Here is a 24,492-nt window from a genome sequence, read left to right on the forward strand (position 1 = left end):
GAAAAAGAAAAATACCAGTTAAAAAAAACAAACAAAAAAAAGACCCAGAATTTCCAACATTATTTTGTGTCTGAGCTTCTCTTGGAAGACCTAGCTATTGATTTGCCCTATTTACCAGATCTTGTCTTTTGGACACTCACATCCCTTATGTCAGGCTGTTAAGTCAGTCCAGCTTTTCTGACAGGGATAACACTTACTTTAAGAGTCCTGGCCCTTCGCCCTTCCATAATACTTCCACCTCTTGATTTACAAATATGGGGCAAACAAGAACTTTTCTCACCTGCAGTAAGAGAATGGCCCCAACCCAAGCTGTACTGCTTTCTCAACACTGTCAACATGAAGCTCTTGGTAAAGCCAGTCTGAATTCCAAGGCAAGCAGCTGTGTCCAGAAATGGTTGTCTTTGCCGTACCTCTGTACTCTGTGCCATTGCCAACATAGCACCGATGGCTAGGAACTGGCAAATCATAAGACATAAGACAAGAATCAATGCTAATTACATGTCAAATACTTCACAGCTGAAGTCCCAAATGAGACCCAGTGGGCCCAATTCTGTCTAGTGCCTTTCACTTTTCACAGGAATTGAATGCCTCAAATGAGGATTTTTTTTTTTTTTTAACAAAAAAAGAACCCAAGCAGTTAAAACTTCTGTTTAAAATTAGTGGTGAGTTAGCCTCATTTTACACATGCACAGATAACTATTCAACAGACAGTATGGAAGAAAATCAGACCTGAAATTTGTACTGTGTATGGAATATTTTAGTCAGCAATCTGCAGCAAAGTCAGCAATATGGCTGGGATTCCTACTGTCTAATTTTAGACACAACTGAGATCATCTCTGGAGACTCCCTTTTTAGTCAATTAAGAGAAACAGACATTTCCCTTTTTAGTCAATTAAGAGAAACAGACATTTCTAGAGCCAAACTGATCCAGCCTGCTTGAGGTGAATTTTTCAAGATGAGATGAATCTTGCCATACACTTTTGACTACATTGACTGAATCTCCATTGACAATAAAGAGAGCTTAAGTCAACCAGGTCAGATAGAGATATTTGTGTTGTAAAATAGTGAAGACAATCCTGCCCTGCCAGCAAGCGTTTAAAAGGTCTGATTTTGGAAAAGACTTATTTTTATGGCCTCATACATACCCATATATATATACACGCTGTACGCATATATATTATATATATGTAGCTACAAATTGCAAATATATCCATTTTGTAAAAATGTAACTACCATGTTGAACTTTCTTATTCAAAATCCATTCTTTGTCACCTGCACATGAGTTATTTCTTCAGATAGGTCTGACACATGCATAGTCTATGACCTGTATATTCAGCTGCCAAGATCTATCAACAGCACACACCAGCATTATGGCTGAAAAACATATGGAGATGCATTTGTATACAAATAACTACACTGAGCAGAAAGTCTACACCTCAAAACACAGCTCAGAGTATCCCAAAGGAAACACAAAACCATCTAATGTACAAAGAGGATTAATTGTGACCGAGCCTCAGAGGGTTTCTTATCCCAGCCATGTCAGTGTGACTTATCTTTGACATCTGCAAGACTGGTGGAATTGTCTTCTAAACTTATAAACATATTTAAATATAAAACATCATGGTATTGCCTGACTGTTGAAAAACACTGTGAGATGATCTATCTCACCACACAGTGTGGACAGTTATTGCCAAAGATCTGTTTATTTTGACAGAATAAGGTGATACATGAACTGGGGCATATAACGAGCACTGAAATAGTGAATCACAGCACTGAACTACTGATGTCGATTATCCTTCCAAGTCATCAGTGTAGCAACAGACCTCAAAACCACAAGCAAGCATATGGCATAAATTTTGGAGCTGGAGGTCAAGATGTTTGGTGAAAGAATTTCAGTGTGAGTTAGCATAAAAATACTTAACAAAATTAGATTTCTATCTTGACCTGGTAGACACTTCTGAGATGATAAGACATTTTCTCCCACCCATACCCTAAATTAAATTTACTTTATTTCAATAACTATGAGTATAACATTAAATCGAATTCACTCATATTTTAACAACCATAATCTAGGAGCTCAAAGAAAACAATTTGTCTATCATTTATATTGCTAGCAATAGTAACAATTTCTTGGCAACCCTGCCATTTATTTTCTGGGCAAGTTGCAAGTTATGCTGCTTTGTTTGCCTCAAACAGTGTCATGAAAATACCACATTCATGCTGTATGCTAAATTCTTTCATTTATTCAGGGAAGTGCCAGGTGCTATTTTTATTTGCACTGTATTTATTACATTCAGAAAAGATTTAGAGTTGATTGCTTTTATGAGGATGAAACAAGAGATTCTGTTTCAGTGCAGAACCAGGGCCATATTCTGCAATATCAGTGGTTTGGACATCTTGCAGATGGTGTTTACAAGTTGTGCTCATCCTTGACAGGCTTAAAATCTGATGTATTTTGGTTTCATCAGGTCTTCAGTCATTGCTAAAGCTGCCAGAAGTTTATAACTAAAAGAATCTGGCCCCTTTCTAAATCATCTCTCATGTTCTCCTCCTGTAACTAAAAAGTTTAGATTACATATTGCACTTGTTGAGAGGAACAGTAATATCTCTCAGACAGTTTTTTGCTTCTTTCTGGTTCTACAAAGAGTATTTGGGGCACAGGAATAAACTGACAATCTTGTATCTTCTGGAGAAGCATCTAGGTTAACACAGTTGTTTTCCATCGATCTATTCTCCACTCCAGCAAGCTTTATTTGGCTGGCTTGCAGCAGCAGCAGGGTACCCACATCACCACTCATTAAAGGGCAATTCATTATGGATCTAAGTCCATTAAGAAGTATATGCAAAGCCTAATATATTTTATCACCTATAATTCAGGACAAACAGTTTTCAAAAAAAATCTCTGCAATTATTGCAGTTGTATAAATCTTTTGCTTCTAATACTGTTATTTGAACTGTTACAACACTGAGAAAATCTTTTTCCCTCTTTGTCAGAACCGGTGTGTAGGTGGTCTGCTTTCAGCAGTCCTTAATGGATTGCTCTGACTGGGAATTGTTCGTTCTCAATTCTTTATAGCTTCTGCAACTTCTCATAACTCTGAAACATGTTTATTTTCTTATGTGGAAGAAAGTAATGGAAGACATAATATGTTTCTTGTTCATTCACTTCCCTGCAGTACTGCCAATCACTATGTTAAGAGTGGAAATGCTCTAAACTTTCACATGATGCAAATGCAGATTCAAGTTACTCTGCAGACCTATGCCACTATCAGCAGTTTGCATCTTTTCAGAAAAATAAAATCATTAAAATTTAAAAATAGAAATAATTTCCTGTTATGTTTTATTTTTAAAACCCTAGAGGTTTAAATAGCTCAGATAAAACATTCTAGTTGTGTTAGGATGGCATATTTTATCAGCTTGTCACACCAATTCTTTGCCTTTTAATTTTTCAGTAAAAAATAATTTCAGGTCTTAAAATTAAAAGCAACCTGAAATAGCAGTTGTCCAATCAGTTCTAATTGCTAACTTCCCGAAAACATTTCACAAGACTTTTTGTCACCAGATCTTGTTTCTGGTTCTGTAGTTACATACCTGAACGTTTTCTTTTGAAAGTCTTTCTGTAGAACACAATGTATCTTTTAGATTTTCTTTTCCCCAAAAACATCTCATCAGCAATTTTCCTGATATTTTTGTGCTTTGACAGATATGCATGAGTTTTTTCATTACGTTAATAAAAACACATGATGATCCTAATCCTGGGGCAGGATAGATTTAAGTAACCCTTTCATTCAGTAATGCTTTGTTTTATCCCTAACCAAACTGTAATGTTTTTATCAATTCTAGATTATTAATGTTAGATTAATTTCTTTTTGTGTATTGCTCTATATCAACAGGAGGGGAGATGGGGGAAGAGGAGAAAGACATAAGTCCCCTCTCTGCTGACAATTGCCTTTACAAGAGGTCCTCTCCAGTGTCTTAATTAACAATTATCCTGGTGAAAGTGTTCTTTAGAAAATCATAAACTGAAGCAAAACCTTGGTGGAATTAGGAGAACATCCTTCATCCAGAGCTTCCCTGGAGCACATGTCCGCTCCTGTTGCAACGCCTCAGGAATCTCCACAGCCAAAGGCTTGAGTGCTTCGTTCTCTGCACTGCTCAGAGAGCCCTTCAGCACTCACTAGATACCAGCTGGTTTGCAATACAGGGCATTCATGTTTCTCTGAAGTCTCTCTAACATGTCTATTAATGTATATTTCCACCTGATCCTGTTTCATCTATTAACAATGAAGACAAATAGCAATGAACAATTAAATTTTATGCCTCTGCATAACCTTATTTCTTACACTGCCTCAGCACTGCAGGATATGTTGCTCTCCAAGGCATCCTTTACAAGGGTGTAAGTCAAGTTTCCTTCCCACATCAGCTCAGACTGATCGAATGCCTGCAGAAGGGTGCATCTTCTCTCTAATTCACCTAGAGGTTCCCTGACCTCCTCTCCTAGGAAGCTGTGAGAACCCCGCAGAGATGAAAGGTGTGAAAGTCTTTGATTTCAGGGAGCTGCGCTTCCCCCGCTGCAAGTGCAGCTAACCACTAGTCTAAACTGGTAATAAATGTGTGACAGAAAGGAGGCTCCAGTATTTGTACATATTGCTCTTACAGGCATCACACTTCATTGGATAAATCACTGAAAAACCCCCCAGTATTCTGAAAGCTGTAAGGCAGATATTCCTGTGCAAAATGAAATAAACAGCACACAGAGAGCTTTGAAGGACATCCACATTAACAGCCTTGCTACCAAATGAATATTTGGTTTATCTTCCAGTGGCTCCCTGTGGCTTATGATTTAATACAACAGTAGATAATGCATGTCACTAATTTATAACAAATAGTTGGTTGTGCTTCTTTCTGGTTTGTTGAATATCAATAAAACCTCTGGACTGACAGCACCTAACACTGAAGTAAATCTCCGCTGAAACTGCAGCCTTATTATGAAACACTCAAACAATCTGTCTGAGCCAAAAACTAGGCAGAAATGTGGAATACTTGACATCCTTTTGTAATGAATTAAATCTAATAGAAACTTACCATGTAAAATAAGGATGGATTTAGGACTCGGAAAACAAAGTGATTTATATAGCACAAAAGGTCTCTTTAAGTTGCATCTTAACATAAGGATGACACACTTGATTCACTGAAGCTAGACTTATTAATATATTTTATATTTCTTCTTCAAAGTATCTTTGTACCTTCACATTTGCAAGTACTTAGATCAACTGAGCTAAAATTAAAGATAATTATGTTTGTTATAAAAACTAATGTACAGTTCTAATTTAATTCTTTAATATCGAGGTTTAAATCCAGACATTTATAAACTCTACCAGTATCTTCTTATAGCTTAGAAAAGTAATATCCTACATAACAGGAAAGACTGGCTCTTTTTCCATTTCATTTTGCTATTGATAATCTTAAATTCTAGCACAACAGTTACAGAGTCATAAATGCAATCAAATAGGTAGGTATATAGAGTTAAAAGGAGCAATGTATTTAGGAACTTGATTGACAATAGGTAGAGGAAAGACATTCCAGCAGCAACAAGTAAATCTCAGTGCTATATTACTTTGACAGAGAAACTACCTGCTGCATGGACTACCTTATGGGTAGTGTGCTAATTCATGGTCAAAGCTTTCTTTTTTTTTTTTTTTTTTTTTTTTTTTTAATATGCCTGTAGGTCCTTATGTGTGAAGAGTATGACCCAAGGTAAGTCTCTGGACAGAAAAAGAAACAGACTGCCTAGCAATTAATGATGGTCAGCAGAGAAGCAGTTGCTCTGTAGAGCCAGTAACGAGAGGGGGGCCTTCCTGAAGCACATGAAGCACCCGAAGCACCCTGAGTGGGCTGGTGGGGGAGACAAACAATGCAATGGAGATTTCTGCAGTAATCCAACGGGTGAGCTGAAAGCCTGTAAGCTGCTGTGCCATAGATCTACCACATCTTCCCTTCAACCACCTCCCTAATTGACAATTAGAAGGCAAAACAGATTGCATGGATTAAGAGATGTCAGTCCCTTCACATTTCAAGAGATGTGCTCTCTATAAAACATAATTAACTGATACCACTGTCATGTATCAAATAAATCAAAAACAGGATTAAAAACACCTTTACAGCCTTGAATTAACAAGCACCCAACAGTTAACAGTGCTGCCAAGTCAGGTATCCTATCATAAGAGTAAGGTCTAAGCAGCTACTTCATATTAGCAGATGCTAATACTAATCATATTAGTTTATACTAGGATTACAGCAAAGACTTGTCATATAAAAAGGCACCACTGTAGGAACACAGAAGGCACCACAGAGACCTTAGTGCCAACCAACATCTGGAAAAAGCATTTCTTTGTAAAAATAAAGAAGTCCTCTGTTGATCTTGAACCTACTCCTGTCTCTGACTGGAGAAATTTTTGCCTATTCCTTGGTATTTACCTTAACATTCAATCCTTATAGAGTTAATCCTTGCTATAGGCTATACTGCTGACAGTATAGCTTGTTGGTTTTCTCCTCTCTAGCCCACATTTACCAACATGTCAAGTGTAAATGACTAATCCATAACCTCCATGCAAATGGTGCTCCCTTCTTCATTCACATTTTTCTCTATATCAGTCAAAATCTTTATTATGATTCCTAACTCTATAAAGAAACCTGGGAGATCAGAGTAGCTTCTCTAATATTGCTCACATCTATCACCTCCATGAATGACACCTTATAACTATTATTTTGCAAAGCTGCAGTCAGCGCTACTTTCTTGTCCACCACCTCCTATATTGGCACTGTCTTAGTGCAATGAATCAGAGGTGGGTTCTTAGTTGATAATGCCATTTTCACTCATTTCTTCATCTTCACTTTCCTCCTGCCATTTTTCATTGCAGGTGATAATCTACTAGACCTAGTTTTCTCCATGTAACTCCAGCATTATTTGAATTATCCTGAAATAATGAAAAATCTGATAAAAATCCAACCTGCCTTTACAATTTCGGCAACAGTGCCCTAGGTTTTTCTTCATTAAACTTGCCTTATTAAGACTTGCCCTGCCCTTGTGCAACCTCCCAGGGGATCCATAAAACTTTACCCCTGCAAACCATGTAGTCACCTCTCCAAGCCACATCAAACATTTGATGCTTTATTATTTGCTATTCCATCCATTCTTCCATAGAGGAATATTATTCTTTTCCATCCTAGTTTTATTACTAATTCCAGTGCTTCATACATGCAAACAACAAGCAACATCCCAGCCCCACTTACAAATCCTCTTCAACTCTAAATAGCAGAGCTACTTATCCAAGCTCAATGGGGGACTGACTAGTTGAATGTTCACTTATCTTTGTCAGCCAACTGACCTTGTTATTATAGTTCACCTTATTTCTTTTTATCTTTTCTGGGATCCTAGAAAATAAAAAACTAAACACTAATCCAAAAGCATTCTATTAGATTATAGAATAACATTGGTAAACATAAACCAGAAATTTATGACTCATCTTCTCAATGTCTTCTTCAGAAGAAAATGATTTAAAACTTTCCCTCCAGCCTCCAGAGCTGACTTGCCTTTTTTTAGTAGAAAACTGCAAGCACCCTATTTCAGTAAAACAACCGCTAAAAAGGTGGGTTTGCTGTCTTTTTAACTTCTTTTATTACCTTAAACTCCCCCGCTTTAGCCCCCAAAGATGAGGCCAACAGGTTGTTTTCCTGTATGTAATTATATATTCAGCTGTTCTGTCATCTTCCTTTTCTAAAAATCTTCAACCTACTTCTGACATACAACAACACATCTTCTTATATAACCATAAACCCTCCACAATTAGCATTCCAACTCATACTTTCTTTAAAGTTATGGTACTCATCTAATTCCATTATCTATAGCCTAAATAGTAAAAAAAAAAAAAAAAAAACAAAAAAAAAAAAAAAACAAAACCAACCACACTAGAAAACATAAAGGGTTTTCAAAATACCTTCAACAACTTCATACTTCATCATGACCAAAATACTAGCAAAAACATTATTGCTGCCGAAACCTTAATCCAAAGAAAATTCAAAACATAATCCTCTGTGCAGTCCTCCCAACTCTTAAACCTAACATTTACTAACCCACAACCACAGTGACACAAATCCAAACAGGCTTTCCAAGTGCCACTTCCTACCTCTTTGTTAGTTTAATCATGAAAAGCACCAAAACCTGCCACAACTCATCCATCCCACTGATTTACTTTATTACACTGCTACCTTATTCTCATAAATAGTTCCACAAGAACACACACTGAGCTGTTGCTGAGTCCTGATACAACAAATGAGCCAGAAACAAACCCCAGGTAGCCATCAAGAACAATGTACCACCCAATGATTAAGGTGATTCTAAACCCTAAAAAAAACAGTTAAATGCTGACAGACCATTGAAATACATAGTTTTAAACCCCACCTCAGTTATCCACATATGACTACCAGCTATTCCTCTGATCAAAAGTAACACAACAAAACCACCTATATAGACTAAATGTTTCAGGAAAAGGCAACTAATTAAACAGAATAGAGATACGCCCTTAACATACCCTCCCATAAATTAAGAATAAACCTAAATACAGAAATTACACCCCCAAATTAACTATCAGCCCACACCCCAAAACAATATCAAAGCAAGAACTCCATGATAGGAAGGAAGTGCTTGTACCCAGGAAATGGGGCAAAATATGTATTAGTTTCTACTTGCACCTCAACTAAGGATTATAGTGTGATCTCTTCAAAGAAACAGAAAATATCGGAGTAATTTTACAATTAAAATGTTTATAACCATTTGTCATGTTATCACCTCCAATGAAGTTAACCATTTCTGAAATGAAACTTTTAGAAAAAAAACTTTACAATTCCCTCTCTGCTCTATAACAACTTGGTCCAGAGATAAAATATCATACTCACAGCCTTCTTGGGTTTCACTTCTTCATCACATTTATCACTGCCAAAATGGCTGGCTCTCAGTCTTTTTGTAACTTTCTCTGTACAATAAGACAACTATTGCTACTCATGGTTGCACAATTAATTCTGAATTTTCACCTAAAGCCTGGATTCAGATCTCTCTCAGCAAAACCTCTGTCTCCAGAATGAATGCATTTACTCTCTTAATACAAAATCCTTATTTCTAAAAATAAGCGCATATTTAAAGGCAATTATTATGAATTAAACTTAATTAAAAATGCATCCTTGAATAATTTTAAACAGCATCTGATTTAGGGTGGATTTGTTGGTGATGTGTCTAATTTCCTTTGGAGTTAAGCATCATTGAAATCTTAATGCATAAACTGTTTTAGACATTATTTTAAAATGGCACTTCTTTCTTTAGTACTGAAGGTTTCTTCTTTAAGGGCTAGAAAATAATGTATTACAAAGAATAAAAATCTATATTAGAAACTGTCTTTTGTATATCCATCTCCTCTGTTATAGACATCTCCTATGTTACATTTATCCCTTCCCATATTTTTTTTAAGTCAGCCCATAATTTGCTAGTAACTGCCTGGCCATTATGATAATGGCTTGGCAATATATATATTCATATATATAATGATTGTTTGTGAGAGAATTTTAAGAACAGTAACAAGACGATTTTTGAGTCCTGACAGAGAACTTGTAATCAAAAAAAAAAAAAAAAAGAAACAACTAATGGACAGCTAAATAGGTATCTGTAAATCACAATAGTTTTTATTATTCTCTGTTACTCACTGTTCAAAAGGGGGAAATGAAATTATCAGGCAGTAGATTTTAAACTAACAATAAAAAATACTGTTTCTCATCACATCTATTTAAATTCTGGAAATTCTTGACATGGCATGCTGTGAAAGGGAGAAGCATAAATGAGTTCTAAATAGCTTAGACAAATTCCTGGAAAACAGGTAAAGGTCTACCAAATATGATGGTCCAGCCATCTGCTAAGAAAATCCACAACTAGGAGAAGTATTTCTCAGTATTTTCCTGCTACTTACATTACTCCTCAGTCATCCTCTACTTTGCCAGTGCTCGAGTCACAGTAGTACTTAGATTTGTGACCTGACCTAAGATGATACTTAGTTTATTAAGATTTGTGAGTGTGACGTCAAGATAAATTATCTGGTTTTCCATTAGAAACATATGAAGACTGGTTGTTCCTTGTAGAAGTCAAGGGCAGAGGACATCAGAGACACCTAACATTTTGGGGCACTTACCATTTATGAAATTGATTGTTTTCTTTAAAAAAAAAAAAAAAAAGAAATTTTTTTGCATCACAACATGGGTTTAAGGTTACCTCTATAAATGAGCAATTTAGAATAAAGTATATTTTGGAAACACTGTAACTTTCTCTGAATCAAGCATTATAACCATAAACTATTCAGACTAAAGTGTAGCCTTACAATTCAGTCCTGCTAGACAAGGGAAACTATACAAGACAGTAAAAAAGAAAACAAAATTAAAAAATCCAGCTGTGCTCACAGCATCAGATTGAAGGGTTGAAGAAAAAATTAATCCAACATATGTTTAAAAATCATCTCTGAAAGAACAAGCTGCCCATGCTTTCACCAGAATGCCGTTGCCCTCGTGTGATGATACTACCAGGTCTATAGACCCCAGCACTAATTTTTTTGCATTGATTTAGAATGACAAAATCCTGGCAAGGAGTTTTTTTCATTTTTAAACTTGTTTACAAGGCCCTGACACATAAACACAATCCTTCAGTTCCTGTTTTGTGTGGGGGTGTTAGGCAGCTGAACGCAGATGGATTGTAAGCATCTAAAGCCATTTGTTTAGCAAACCAAATGTTTGCTTTATTATTTTCAAGTAATCAAAGAGCACCTGCTTATTTCTTGTTCTAAGCAAGTCAGACAGAAACCAGTATTACAGATATAACACTGTCATCCTGATATTTATAATCCAGGCCGTGCTGGGTGGATGTTTATGCACAGTGTTGCCGCTTTGGGCAGGGGAAGCTGGTAACGAAATAGGAATTTGAAAAGCAGTTTCATGTGAAGATGAGCAGCACGCAGCCCTCCCCAGGACTCCGGGTCACACGTGCACCGTGCACACACAGGCCCTCACCCAGATCCGTCTAGCAGCACTCACAAAGCCTGGGACAACCCCCCCCCAGGGCAACTAACGGACAAAAAACAGAGCTACAATATTGCTCCTTATGAAGACCTTAAGAGTCACAAGCCCATTTTGCATGAATCATTGGATGCCTGGGGAGTGAAGGTTCAGGACCAGTTCATATGCCATTCAATTTGCCAATTCACTCCTGCTAGTTGCTATTCCAGCCATACTCTCCCAAATGGATTGCGCTTTTTTCCTGCTTAAATAGATGGCTACACCATTTGTCAACCATGAGAATAACAAAAAAGAATACCAGATAACAATTCCAGTGGTCATTACTACAGTGGGGTTTTTTACCTCACCACCTATTTGAACCAACTAAGTGCCCACCACAGCTACTGGGAGTCTCATCTTCAATTTTGATGAGCCCTGGGATTTATGTACTCAGAAAGACATAGTGAGTTGATGGGATCACAGGCTGATATGACTGAAGGCCTAGTATAATTTATGCCTAAAACCTGCTGCATTTGAAAAGTAGCCACTGATATAAATAAATTGAGGATTTAGCATGCAGATAAGCTTTACAAGCAGCTTTCACTCTTGCAGTGAGAAATGTTAAGTCTTCTGGAGGCAAACTATATCAATAACTATGTAGCATCTAATAGGAAGCAACATAAAACTAACATGTAGGCACCAAAAAGCAGACTTCTCTGCCCTGACCCACTGGTAAAGTAAGGATTTTTAGGTAAGATATACTGGGCTAAATGTGCTATTAAAGTACAAGGTAACCCAAAGGGTGTACATTTTATCTTCGTCTACTTCTCACAACAAGCTAGTGCTACCAAATACAATCAGCTGCCAAATCTTGTCAGAGCATAAATCCCTACTTTATGAGGGGATGCATGGATCTGTGGGGAAGAATTTGCACTAGAGTACAACTGTGAGACTGATCCTGCAAAATGGAAGCATGTGGTCTTTTTATGGGCATGAGTAATTGGATTAAAATTTCTGTGCTTAATTTTCCATAGAGTTAAGGACTTGAACAAATATTTTTAGAATTAAGGTCTCGGTGGAGAAGAGTGTGTTTTGCTTTACACTGAAGGAATACATTAAACACTTGCTCTGTGCAACTCTTCAGTTATTACAAGGAATGCCTGCAAAGGCAGAATTCAACAGAGAGGCAAAAACACCAGCTTCACACCCAGAAGAAAACTCCAAATTCCCTGCCCACTGGTAGGTTTTTATACTTACCAATATTGCAGTACTTTCCTGCATAATTTCCTTTGCAATCACATACTATTTTCCCATTGAAGGTAACCATTTTACATTCTCCACCATTCATGCAAGGATTATGAACACAACCTATAAGCAGGAACAAAAGATCAAACCAAAGGTACAAACTATTCAATAGAATCAGTCCATTTTAACTCACTTTAGTATACCTTCTCTGTGCATATGCCTTTTGGGGAAGTTTTTCCTTTTTTAGTCATCTCAGACCTATACTTGATATAAATTAAAGAAAAGGCAATTCTGCTGATTTCTGCCCACTGAGGTCTGTCTCACTGTTTTCGCTTTTATTGGATGATGTCAATCTAGCTATTGAAAAATATTATCAATGAACAATAGGTGAAATGGGGGTGGTGATTATTATTACTAGTGATGATGGTGATGGAATTAGCACTTCTTTCTGTACAGAGGGTTCTTCCAGTTCCAAGTTTGACACCGAGCTGCATTAAAATTTATAATAACGTATCTAACAGGGAGTTCAGTTAAATATTTAGGATCTGTGTCTGGAAAGTATTAAGTCTATCATATTTCCAAACTCTTCCATGGGTCCCCAGTGGCCTAGAAAACCACCTACTCTCTATACTTTAATTTCCAGTTCTGTAAGGTGGGAATAAAAGCCCCTACCTATTTCAAAGGGCTTTCATGAGGCTTATTCAGTACTATAAGTTACTTGGAAGTCTGGGCAGGGTAAAAGTCAAACAGGCTGAGTAACAGCATAGCCATTTCAAAGGACATATATAGGTGAGGCATATGGTTTGCTTCCCACTATCTCTCCTGCCGAAAGGGAGGTGTCGTGCTGGCTTCATCAGGTAAGTGACAACCCAAAGCTCATGCCCTGCAGCTAGTTGGCCAGCTGTGATGAGCACCTGGCAGCCCCAAAACAACAAGGAGGCTTCATGACATAAGCATCATCCCAGTCAGGAATGGGTATGTTGGGCCAAAAATCATGGGGACTCTGGGGTCAGTGCATATTAGGATCCTGGAGGTGAGTTGAGTTTACATGCTGGCAACTCATGAGCGAGAGAGGCTTGGGAAGAGAACCCAGAGGTGAAACAGCAATATGAAACAATTGTAGATGTGCAGAGGAAGAGTAGATGAGAGTGTTACAGGTTTGGAGGGGAAATTTTACCTCTTCTACTATATAATCTGTTGTATATTTTTACAGGCTGCAGTTCAGGATTGCATCCCTCTGAAAAAAAAACACTGAGACATGTCCCTAAACTTCAACTTAATACATATAATTACTTCCTCAAATATGGATGAATACATTGCAGTGTTTTCCTGGGTCATCATTCCTGCTCACACATGAAAAGGAAAGCTAAAATGTTCTTTTGGGAAGGGTACATGAGCTGCAAGAGCAGCATTACTCCGTATAATACCAATCTGGCTTTTATATCTTCACTGTCCTTTATTCCCACTCCATGCAAGCCAATAGCTGTAACACAAAATACTGCCTTACTTTTGTGTTCGACACTCCTGCACTCGATCTGGCTGTTCACACACTCGCACTGTTCCACAGCTCCTTGCTGGACTCTTGACCAGCTCATGCCCATATCAAAGAACTCATAGAGACTGTTGTCAAAACATTTCTCTGAAACACAGTTCAAAAAACAACACAAGCTTTCTAAGGTTATTTCTTGCAAGGAATGACACCACAACCTCATTCTTTTTCCTGTTGAGCAGATACATGTTTGTTGACAGTGCTTCTCAAGCAAGCCACCCTCCATAGTGTGGAGGCACTAAGCCACTATAGCAGCAGCTCCAAGGACTTCGAGGCAGAGGTGACTTTCTCCTAAAGCCCTGTGAGAATGACAGCATCACCATTACTTAAGCCCTTCCAAAAGTCAAACACAAAAAATCAAATCAGTGATATATACTTGTGTCTGTCCCATGTTCCTGCATGATCCACAGATGATGGGCTGTGCTAGAGACAGTGGAGCACCAGGACTGAAAAAGGCTTCTTTGCTTATTGTCGGGAGAGAAGTCTAGAGCTGCAGGGAATGTGGTTTAGTGATGGTCTTGGTAGTTTTAGGTTAATGATTGGACTCAGAGATCTTAAGGGTCCTTTCCAACATAGAAGATTCTATGATTCTGTGAAAAGCCTTCACTAAACAACAGCAAACACAACTGGAAAACCTTGGTGTAAAAGCCTAATTCCTTGCCTGATGTGCAGTAAATTTGAAATCACACTACCATAAAAACTGGAAAAATAACCCAAGCAAGGCCTTTTGGCCTGACTCTCCTCCTTTGAAAATGACTACACTGAAGTGCAGTAGCTGCCCAGGTGCAAAGCTGACATCACAGGAAAAGTTGTAATAGACCCATATGTACATATCCATAAGGGATAAGGCGTCACCTGAAATTCATTTGCTTTTTCATGTCTCTCTGCCCTACCTACTAGATGACATTATTAGTAATTTCCAAACATGCAAGGGATATTTAAATCATAAAACCAGCAAAGGGAGGGGAAGAGGCTCTTTGTGCTTCCCATAGCTTAATACCTCACTGTCTGAGAGCATGCTTGGATTTATATCTGTATAATCAAGCTATTTTCAGCTGTCCTCTCAGTAATGGTTTGTCTGTCATAACCATTTGGAAATCCGCCTACAGAAACATTCATGCTGCAGTGGTCTCTCCCATCACAGCAGCACTACCTTTTCATTAAGGAAACGTTAATGAGCTCTTCTTACTGCTCGTATTTCATGTTGCAACACTCATGGAAGAAGATACTTACTCATCTGACAGTCCTCACCCATGAATTCCTCAGGACAGGTACAGTGGTACATCCTACGGCCATGAGTGAGAAAACAGGTCCCTCCGTTTTGGCAAGGGTTGTTTGCACAGTGATCTAGACAGGCCACATAAGAAGTTGTTGTTAATAGGTGCCAGATAAGCCGTGCTTTGTTGTGTTAGGTGTCGGCTTGGTTAGATGAACCATTTTGGTTCAATGCACGGTGGTTTTAATACCATCTATTAACCTGAAACAAAGTTTATGAAACCAACTTACACTGGTTTTGTTTCTAGCTGTATAGCAGCTATATTTATCCAGCTTTTAAAAACCATATGGTAAATCACTGAGCTGAAGCTTCTCCCTCAAACTAATTTGTCCAAATGTGGCAGGTATGAAGTTGCCAGGGCTGCCAGTGTGGTGAGGAATAAGGTGGACAAATGCCCACAAGATGGAGCTGTGCCTTTACACTGGGAAGGGAAGGCTGCAGCTCTGCCTCTGCCCAGATTACTGCCCTACATGCCTGGCATTTCAACATCAGTGACTGGGATTATGCATCTCTCTTTCAAATTACACAAAGGACAACCCTCGACAGAAGAATTTGCTATGGATTTTTGGATTATATCTAAAACTAATGGACAGCTGGAACAAAAGGAAAAAAATTTAAGCAAAACAAGAGCACATCCAAGTAAATCAGGCCAAGCATGATTAAACTGTACCAGCCTAGTATACCTCTGTTTTCTAAGGAATTTTCTAAATCATGGTAAAATATGGTGGGAGAGGAGAAAATGTGCCAGGACAACCCTCTAACTCCTGCAATAGAAGCTTTAGTTGGCACTGTGCAATGCAGAAGTTGTAAGAGTTGCTGACCAGGCAACGTTCTGATTTTAGGCAGTGCCAAGGGATATATCTCCCCTGAAGTTAACCAACATCATGCTTTACACTTGCCGAAGAGCTGGCCTGACAGCTTGTCTGAATTCAAATCTTCTTTTTTAGTGCTAATCAAACTCTATGAGGGCAACTAGGGTTACTCAAACCAGGTGCTCCTTCAGCTAGAGAGCGTGGTTCTAAACATGGGATACAACGTGTAGAAACACAGGCACACACATACAGGGCTGAAGCAAAGAACAAAAGTTACATCCTGAAGTTTGCTACAGCAGTGTGAATGTGACGTTCCCCTTCACAGATCAAAATATTTACTTCAGAATAGAGTGTCGTAATTGATATCAGATAGCAGGTCTGGGTGTATTCACTGCTAGTTTCACTCCAGGATAACATAAAGGGAAAGCAAGTAAAGTCAGTGGCACTCCTGCTGTTTGATGATTATGAAACTTTTAGCAGTGTAATGTTTCCTCAAAGGAAAATCCCGTATTTCCAATTCCTGTCACATCCAAACCATGACCTGATCTTTAAGCAATCTTCTGGTACAGCAGTGTTCAAGTCATTTTTTGTATCCTCATTAAATCTGCAAAAAGCACTTCCAGTCCTCCATTTGTTTCCCAGTTGGAGTCTCTCACTACAACCCACCCACCACTCCAGTTTGACCTCCCTGGGTGTTCTATGTCCTTCCCCACATTTCCTGGAGTCCAAGAACAACTTCTACTCATAAGCACACGGACACGTCACAGTTCCCTGCAGGGAATCCTGCCCACCATTAATTATCCATTAACTGGGGAGTGCCAAGTCCCTGCCTGCTCAGGCAACGTCTAAAGCCACCCATCCATAACTCCTCACCCTCATGGGTGAAAAACTCCCTGCTTGCTAGCAACCACTTTGACTTCATTTTCACCTCTCTGAGGCTCTGCTGAACAAGCAGTAGCCTTGTCTCTCCTTTCTACACATATCTTCCCACAAAAACTTTCTGTTTCTGCCACCCACCTTTCCCAGAACCAGAACTGCTCTTCCCCAGAGCCCCTCCTGGGATGTTGCCTCTTCCTTCTATCTGCGTAGCCCACACCATTCTACTTCTTCTTTCTATATAAATCCAAATGCCTCAGAAAAACCCACTGTCTGGTACTTTTCTACCAAGTCTGGGCTTCCCTGGGGTTTTGGCTGTTCGGCCAAGATTACCAGAATTTCAAAGCAGTAGTCCCAGCTGACTGCCCAAGATCTGGAATTCTCATGCATAGGGGCATTGCACTTTTATACATATATATGTGTACATATATACAAACTACACATTCACGGCCCAGCTGACCCATGTGTATGAAGGGGTCAGATCAGGCAGATACTACACACAGTCTCCACAGAGATCTCCTGGGCAGGAGTAGAGGATCCTCTGGAAACTTGAAGGCAGCAATAAAACTCCCACTGATTTCAGGGTGGGTTTGAACAATTGTCTTCAGTGTTGTTATAGTGAGCTCTGGCTCTGTGCATTACATTACCAACATTTCCCTCCAGCAGAGCCTTCATACTTGAGCTTCGCTTCATCCTGAAGCTAGACACTTTTTGGTTAAACTTTCTCTTCAAGTTGGAAGATGTATGGGTCAATGCCTCCAACACTTGCTTAACACTAACTTGTAAGCAGCTCCAGTGATTTCAAGTTGACTCACCATGTTCACATGGTATTCTTGGCCTGGAGAGAGTTTATGCTTCAGCCTTTGCTTTCAAGCAGCTCCTTCCCCATCCTAGTTCACACACTCCTCACCAATCTTTCATGGCCAAAAGATACTCTCTTCACCAAAATTTTCTTTTTCTTGTTTTTCAAGTGTTTATAAAGTGGTTGAGATTCCAAAAACAATTTAATATTTTAGTGGACTTTTTTCACAACAAAATCATATACTTTCCACATTTCAAAGATCAGCATTTTTCACTTTGACTGCTTCTTTATTCCCAGCTATCTTCCCCAGCAAGAGAATTTCCCTGCCATTTGTTTGAAATTCCCTTCAGCCTTCAGCTCCTTCCTTCCAACCTCACCATAAAGCTTTTTTTCTTTAAGCTATGGCTGGCGATCTGTTAAATATTTTCCAAGTCCACATACAGTGTTTGCTGATTAAAAAAAAAAAATAAGTAGACTTATATTTATAAATAAATTAGCAGCTAAAGAACTTTTATTTAATTTTACAAAATTCTTAGTGCTTCTAGAAATAGTCTTTTCTTTGCAATGGCCAGCAGTGGTATCTTCTAGTTACACCATCCTTTTTACTCTTTCCTTTCCTCTCTCACACATATAACCTTTTTTTTTTCTCCTGGAGTATTTTTTTTTTTACTTCTGGACCTCACCAGCACTAGTGTATATTGACAGCATTACCCCTCAGTGAAGGGCAAGCAGACAGTGTGGCTTTCTTGTTGCAAACCACCATACTCAACGCTGTGGTGGGTAACAGGCAAAAATGAGCTTCAAAAAAGGGACAAAAGGCTTGTGGGCAGCCAGCTTACTGCAGAGATGGCTGCCTATGGGGCTGGCAGAGCCATGGTGATGGGCAGATTGGGGGACAGAGGTAGTACAAAGCACCCCAGAAATGCAACACAAGGCTTGGAGAACTCCTGCTTCAGCTACGGAAAAAGCCTCCTTGAGTCAGCCAGCCACCACCTTGATAGTCAGTGTTTCACTGGAGGATTAAAGCAGTCTCAAGTGTCAGCTTCCAACATTTTAAGCTCTGAGAGGGCACTCATGAATAAGCAAGTGCAGCCCTCACAACCTGACTCTCATAAGACTCTGTAAGTCTACGTTTGTGTCTGACATACTTACATTACAAAGGCACATGCATTGCTGCTTGTTTTGGGGTTAGGTCATTTGTCTCTGATCTACTGTTAATCAGTATTAAAGCCAGGTTGGAAAATAATTTAAAGTTGTTAAGTTTAAAATGAAGATGCTGTGCACTGCTTAATTTTAGACTGTCAGCGTCATTCAGCTAATGTTGGCTTCTCAAGATCTCTGGTAGATTGTAATCAGCTTGGGGATGAGCCTCCTGACATGGCAGACAACTCCCTGCAAGGGGAAGGTGGAAAATGTCCTTCTTCTGAAAGTGGGAAGCAAACATCTAAGGGCATCTGGTCATATCCCACAGACTAAACTGGACAGGACACATTTGAAAGTAGTGAAAAGGAGAAAAGAGGAACATGATCAGCATTTAGACATAGATCTAAAAAAAACCTCAGGTGCATCAAGTCTGATCAGTATAATGCCTGATTTTTCAATGCTGGCCTATTGCTGTATAAATTGAGAATTAAATATGTACATTCCTTATAAAATGAGATTCCTCAGCATCCAGTTCATGAAACATGGAGCTGGAGAGACAGAGACAAGCAAGGGCCAGCCATCGAGATACCACTGAGGACAGGGATGCATGTTTCCCACTGAACTGCTTGGGATGTGGTGCTTTCACCCACTGTATCGATCAAGGTGACTTATATAGAAAGGAGAGTTTGCTGCAGACCTTGGCTTCCCATTTTAGACAGACTTCCGCAATGAGGTAATTGTAGCACTTCAGTGTGGTGACTACATGAAGCCATAGCACTGCTCAGCGAAGTAACCCTTTCGTTGTCCCTCAGCATGCCTGCAGTGAATACGTCTGTTCACATCTTCTCTGACACAGCCCAAAGAATTCTGGTTTTGAAGGTCTGCTCTTTACTCTGAGGCCTCAAGCAAGGACAGCTGGAAGTGATGGCTGTGTGTTGTACAGGGTGTAAAATGTTTCTGTACCTTCTAAAAAATTAACTGGTCAAACAGGCAGAAAGTGTAGCTGATTAAATGAAGGGAAAACTAAAAGGCACATCCAACTGTGAAGGAAGAGAAGATAAACGCCTCTGTGCTCCGCTCCAGCAGGAGTTCAGATTTCTTTGTTGGCATTACCACCATAATTACTCTCCATAACTTCAAGTTAGTCAACAGATAGTGAATTAAAGACTCTGTGATATTCACAATCCAATGTTATGGCTATGCAGGGTCACAGAGAGATCCTGGAAACAGTTAATGTGAAGGCAGGCTTGCTCTGTGTACACCAAATAAAAATAGCACTGAAGGCACCATCCGTCCTTACTGTAGGTGGCAAAGTAGGAGCAACTCAGCAATGGCTCACCTTACCTGAGTGGTCTTTGGGCGACGAGGCACAGTGTCCCCATCTCCCGTCCCGGTCATAGTTATGTGTTGTTGAACACCTGAAAAGAATTAGAGGTGCAGTTCAGTGCAGCTTTAAACAATCTGGATGTTTGCAGTGAAACTATATGGCCTTCAAACTTTGTCAACCTGGATATTCATACTTTTTTTTTTTTTTTAATTAGCATGTGTTTCATTCAAACTCTCTTAAGACCAGAGGAAAAACATGTTTTCTTTTGTTAAAGATGCTCTGCCCCACTTCTTTCAAATGAAATACAGATTAAGAATGAGATGGGGAAGCAGGATCTGAGGTCTCCAATGAGGCCTCCAGGAAAAAAAAGTCCTTCTTTCTGTTTCTATGATTAGAAAATGAAAGACAGAAATAAAAACCAAAACCAAAGCCAGTAAATTATGTCTCCTTTATTCATTACAAAACAAGTAAAACAGGACCTAACCGATTTTTGATGCCTGTCAGTTACTTTAACAATCTGTGCAGGCAGGAGATTGTCCACAGAGGGACTTTTCCCTGGCTTTCGCAACAAACATAGTTTGCACTCAGTTCCTTTAAAGTATCCATATTTTTTAACTTGCCAGACGAAATGAGGAAATGACTGACACAGTGGTGATTTCCATACACACAGATAAAACCTTTCCTTTTTGCAGAGCAACGGGCTGAATCCTGCACATCACGTTGCCCATGGGAATCCTACCAAGACAAACTCTGACAACTGTTTATCTGCAAATTTTCCTTGTCCTCATCAGTCTGTTATCTCCAAGGCTCATAGCACTCCAAGGAGCATTAAGCTTCTATTCTCTATTTGCAGAAGTAGACTTATAGGCTTCCCCCAAGGCCACACAGGGAGTGTGTGACTGAACTGGGGCTGAACCTTGGAGGTCCACGTCCTGTCTCAGTGTGCCATCCATCAAAACATCCTCCATAACCAGTTCTAATGCAGCATGATCAATATCAGCTGTCACTACACAGGAAAATCAGTGGCTACACAGCACTGGAAGAAATGGGAGTTTGCTTTATTTAATGTGCCTGATAATCTATTTTTATTATGTGTGTTTTTATCATACCTTGAACAGTTGTGGTATCAAATATTTTTCTGACCCAGGAAGTCACAAGCTAGATTGAAATTTTATTGTAGACCACGTCTACCATTTTAACTGCCCTACTTTGCTTCTTAATTAGATGCTATGTGGTATTTAAAATGCTTTAATTCCTATGGAGCATCTGAATAGGCCACGCATATTAAACTTGGTGACCTCAATTATATAAAGTGCACAAAAAGAAAGGTGCTTGGTAGTCTAGTGCAGATTAACTTGACACATTCTTACAGAGGCTGTTTTCTCACAGGCATTAAGGTCCATGCAACTCTGCTGGGAGTTAATGGAAATTTCTCTGTGCTCCTTCGGTGGGAAGTGGATTGTGTTTTTTTAAAACATGGTCTATTACACATGAGGATTCAGGTGAGGAGTAAGTTAAAAGTGGTTCTTGGCGGTGCACTGTTTGTGTCATTGTTGGCAAAACCCTCTCTGACTGAACGCTTTGTCTGTGCCAGCCACGACAGGGAAGGAGAATTCAAACTTTTCTGACTGACTGAACTATTGACTTAGCAGAGTGACGTTACACTCAGCAGCATGAGAGAGACAAATGGAAAAGGCTCCATATACATCTAAAGAATTCAAGCAAATTCTGATCATTAAGGGGAAAAAAACAATTTATATGCAAATTAATACTCTCTGGAGTCTGTCCAGCAGCAGCCAAATTCTAAACAAATGGAGTATTCAATTTTTCCCCTCTTAAATGTTTTTTTGTCATCAGTCACCCTGACAGAGGCTTCTTCCACCAGCTCTCCACAGCCCACTGGTCCTCCCACCCAATGGTTTTCACAGCCAGTCCCCTCCTTCCCTATCACCTCACAGTGACTAGGAAGAGGTTGGTCCTCCCCTGTGATGCCAGGCTGCCTCCTCAGTGCCAGCCTTCTTGCACATTCACATAATCCTTTTATATTTTCTGCCACATATCTGTCACTGTCTGGGAGAAGCTCAGCACATTCTCAAAGCTACTTCACTAGTCTCCCTCCTTTTCTTTTTAAAATCTCTTCTTTGGTGAAAGGCTTACGAGAAATGTGATGACATTTCAGTCTCACAGGATGCTACCTCCAGCAGCCAGACCAGCCAAATGGGCTTATAATTTCTTTGTGCTGCTTGTAAATGGGACCACTCTTTAAATTTATGAGATAACAAATGTCTTTACATCAACCTGTCACACAAAATTGTTAATAAAAAAGTGAAAACTTAAAGACACAGATACTAAATTAATTAAACCAGAAAAGTCCATTACTAGGGTTTGATTTAAACAACATTTTAAACCCATGCATGATAAATAACATGGGAATAGACAAACAACATGGTATGCCATAGATGAGGCTTAACTAGTAGGCAGGATAAATGGAAAGTGGGCTATTTTACCCATCAGGAGCATTGGGAGCCTTAACAGTAGGACATTTCGGAGAGCAAGGAAAGCCCCAGGCCAGAGGCAGACTGTTATAAGGAAAGAGCTCCACCATGGCACCTGGTGCTGTCACTGTGTTCAAGGCCTGGAGGTTCCCTCAGACCTTTTAAGGTGCTGTCCTGACCATGAGAGATAGCCAGACTTCACCCAACAACAACAGAGCAAGAAAAATCCACCAGCACCAGAAAAATCCAGAGCCTGATGCTTGGTATCTCCTACTTTAACCCACATGTCCTTCTCCTCTCCAGGACTGGCATAAACTCTCCAGTTTGTAATCCAGCTGGCCAAAAAGCCTTCCTTTGCACTGTGTTCAGTCTCTGGTCAAAGCAGCAAATCTTAACCCTAGAATGGTTTGGTTTGGAAGGGACCTTAACGATCATCTGGTTCCAACCCCCCTGCCATGGGCAGGAACACCTCCCAACAGACCAGGTTGCTCAAAGATTCATCCAACCTGGCCTTGAACCCTTTCAGGGAGGGGGCAGCCACAGCTGCTCTGGCCAAAATCATCTTCCTGTTTTCAGAGAAGATGGTAAGATCACACCCTTCGTATACAGACCTAAGCCCACCCTTTCAAACTGGCACAATGGGGACCCTCACATCCAGCACAGGACAAGCCTTCTTCAGGTTATGAGTCAACACCTTCCAATTCACAGCCAAAATCTGCTCCCACCATTGCCCTTGAGCAGGATCTTGGGAGAACCCATCCTAACATGGGACACGGGCAGGGCACTGGCAGCATCTCTGCAGCTACAGTTGGGCTGCAATTCAGACCACCTTCCCCATTTGCTCTCATGGGTGTTAATTGCACCCCCATTTTGTCTGTCCCTACACTGTTTTGTCTTTCTGTAGGCACCAATGAACTTTAGCAACAGTTTCAGCTAATTTATTCTCTTCAGCACAAAAGGCAAATTTACATGGCATCTTTAGTACCTGGTAAGAGGCATTAAATAGGAATTATTATGTGAAAACAAATTATAACAAAAGGGAAATGCAATACAGGATGCTGATAAAAGAAGTTTGTTATTTGAATACTGCAATTAGTCTTATTTCCTGTATTTTTGATAAGTATTTATAAAGATACAACCTTTTGCTGCTCTCAGAGAAAGTAGGGAGAGGTTTCTGTGGTCAGGACTCTGATTTATGCTGAAACATTTAATGTGACAAATGGACAAGGTCATGTCTGGTTGCCTTCCAGATTTAGCCCTTTGAATCAACACAGCAGTTTACATAAATGAGATCTCCAGCTTTGTATTAAGATAGACACTGTTCTTAAATGCTTTCTGAAGGAGGACTGTCTTTTTATTGAACTTAATATGATGTGCTAGCATACAATACCTGTGTCATATGTAGTATGAGAAAACATAGAATAAAATTAAAGCCAACTGGAGCAGGCTCTGTCTATAGTCCTGCTTTAAAGTAGGACTTGAGCACTAAGGATGTGGACTCATTAAGTATATAATCCAGACCTGGTCTGGTATCCTTGCATTTGCCCCTAAAGAGACAGGCTGCATCCAGCCTCCCATCATCTCCATCCTTACTAGCTGCTCACAAGCAGGCAGGAGCAGGAAGGACACCAGCTTTGCCCTTTCCTGCTGCCTGCCAGGTCCCCTGGGATCAGTTGTTCAGCATCAGTCCAGCACGGGCTCGTGACAAGTCACATGAAAATGCACAGAGCATGTTTCCCAACTGCTATTCAGGGTTCTTTTCCCGGCATCTCTGTGCCTGAAGTCACACATTAGGTTGCTTTTAGCTTGTGAAAGAAGAGTAAACATTGGCCAGAAGGTCAGCCATGGGGTGAAATGGCCTGTCAAAACCAAACAGCTCCAG

General features: G+C 39.6%; 1 protein-coding gene across 1 annotated transcript in view; it reads right to left on the minus strand.

The window, feature by feature from the left end:
• Positions 1-24,492, minus strand: part of HGFAC (HGF activator) — a 41,693-nt gene that overhangs the window by 12,169 nt on the left and 5,032 nt on the right. The window contains exons 4-8 of the mRNA XM_009963793.2: positions 20,133-20,206; positions 15,113-15,226; positions 13,838-13,969; positions 12,343-12,453; positions 281-455 (exon numbers count right to left, since the gene is read on the minus strand). Coding sequence (XP_009962095.2) covers positions 281-455; positions 12,343-12,453; positions 13,838-13,969; positions 15,113-15,226; positions 20,133-20,206 — 606 coding nt within the window. The remainder of the gene's footprint in view (positions 1-280; positions 456-12,342; positions 12,454-13,837; positions 13,970-15,112; positions 15,227-20,132; positions 20,207-24,492) is intronic.

The sequence above is a fragment of the Tyto alba genome, unplaced genomic scaffold (genome assembly GCF_018691265.1).
Source record: "Tyto alba isolate M040663 unplaced genomic scaffold, T.alba_DEE_v4.0 Super-Scaffold_6, whole genome shotgun sequence".
In the NCBI taxonomy this organism is placed as follows: domain Eukaryota; kingdom Metazoa; phylum Chordata; class Aves; order Strigiformes; family Tytonidae; genus Tyto; species Tyto alba.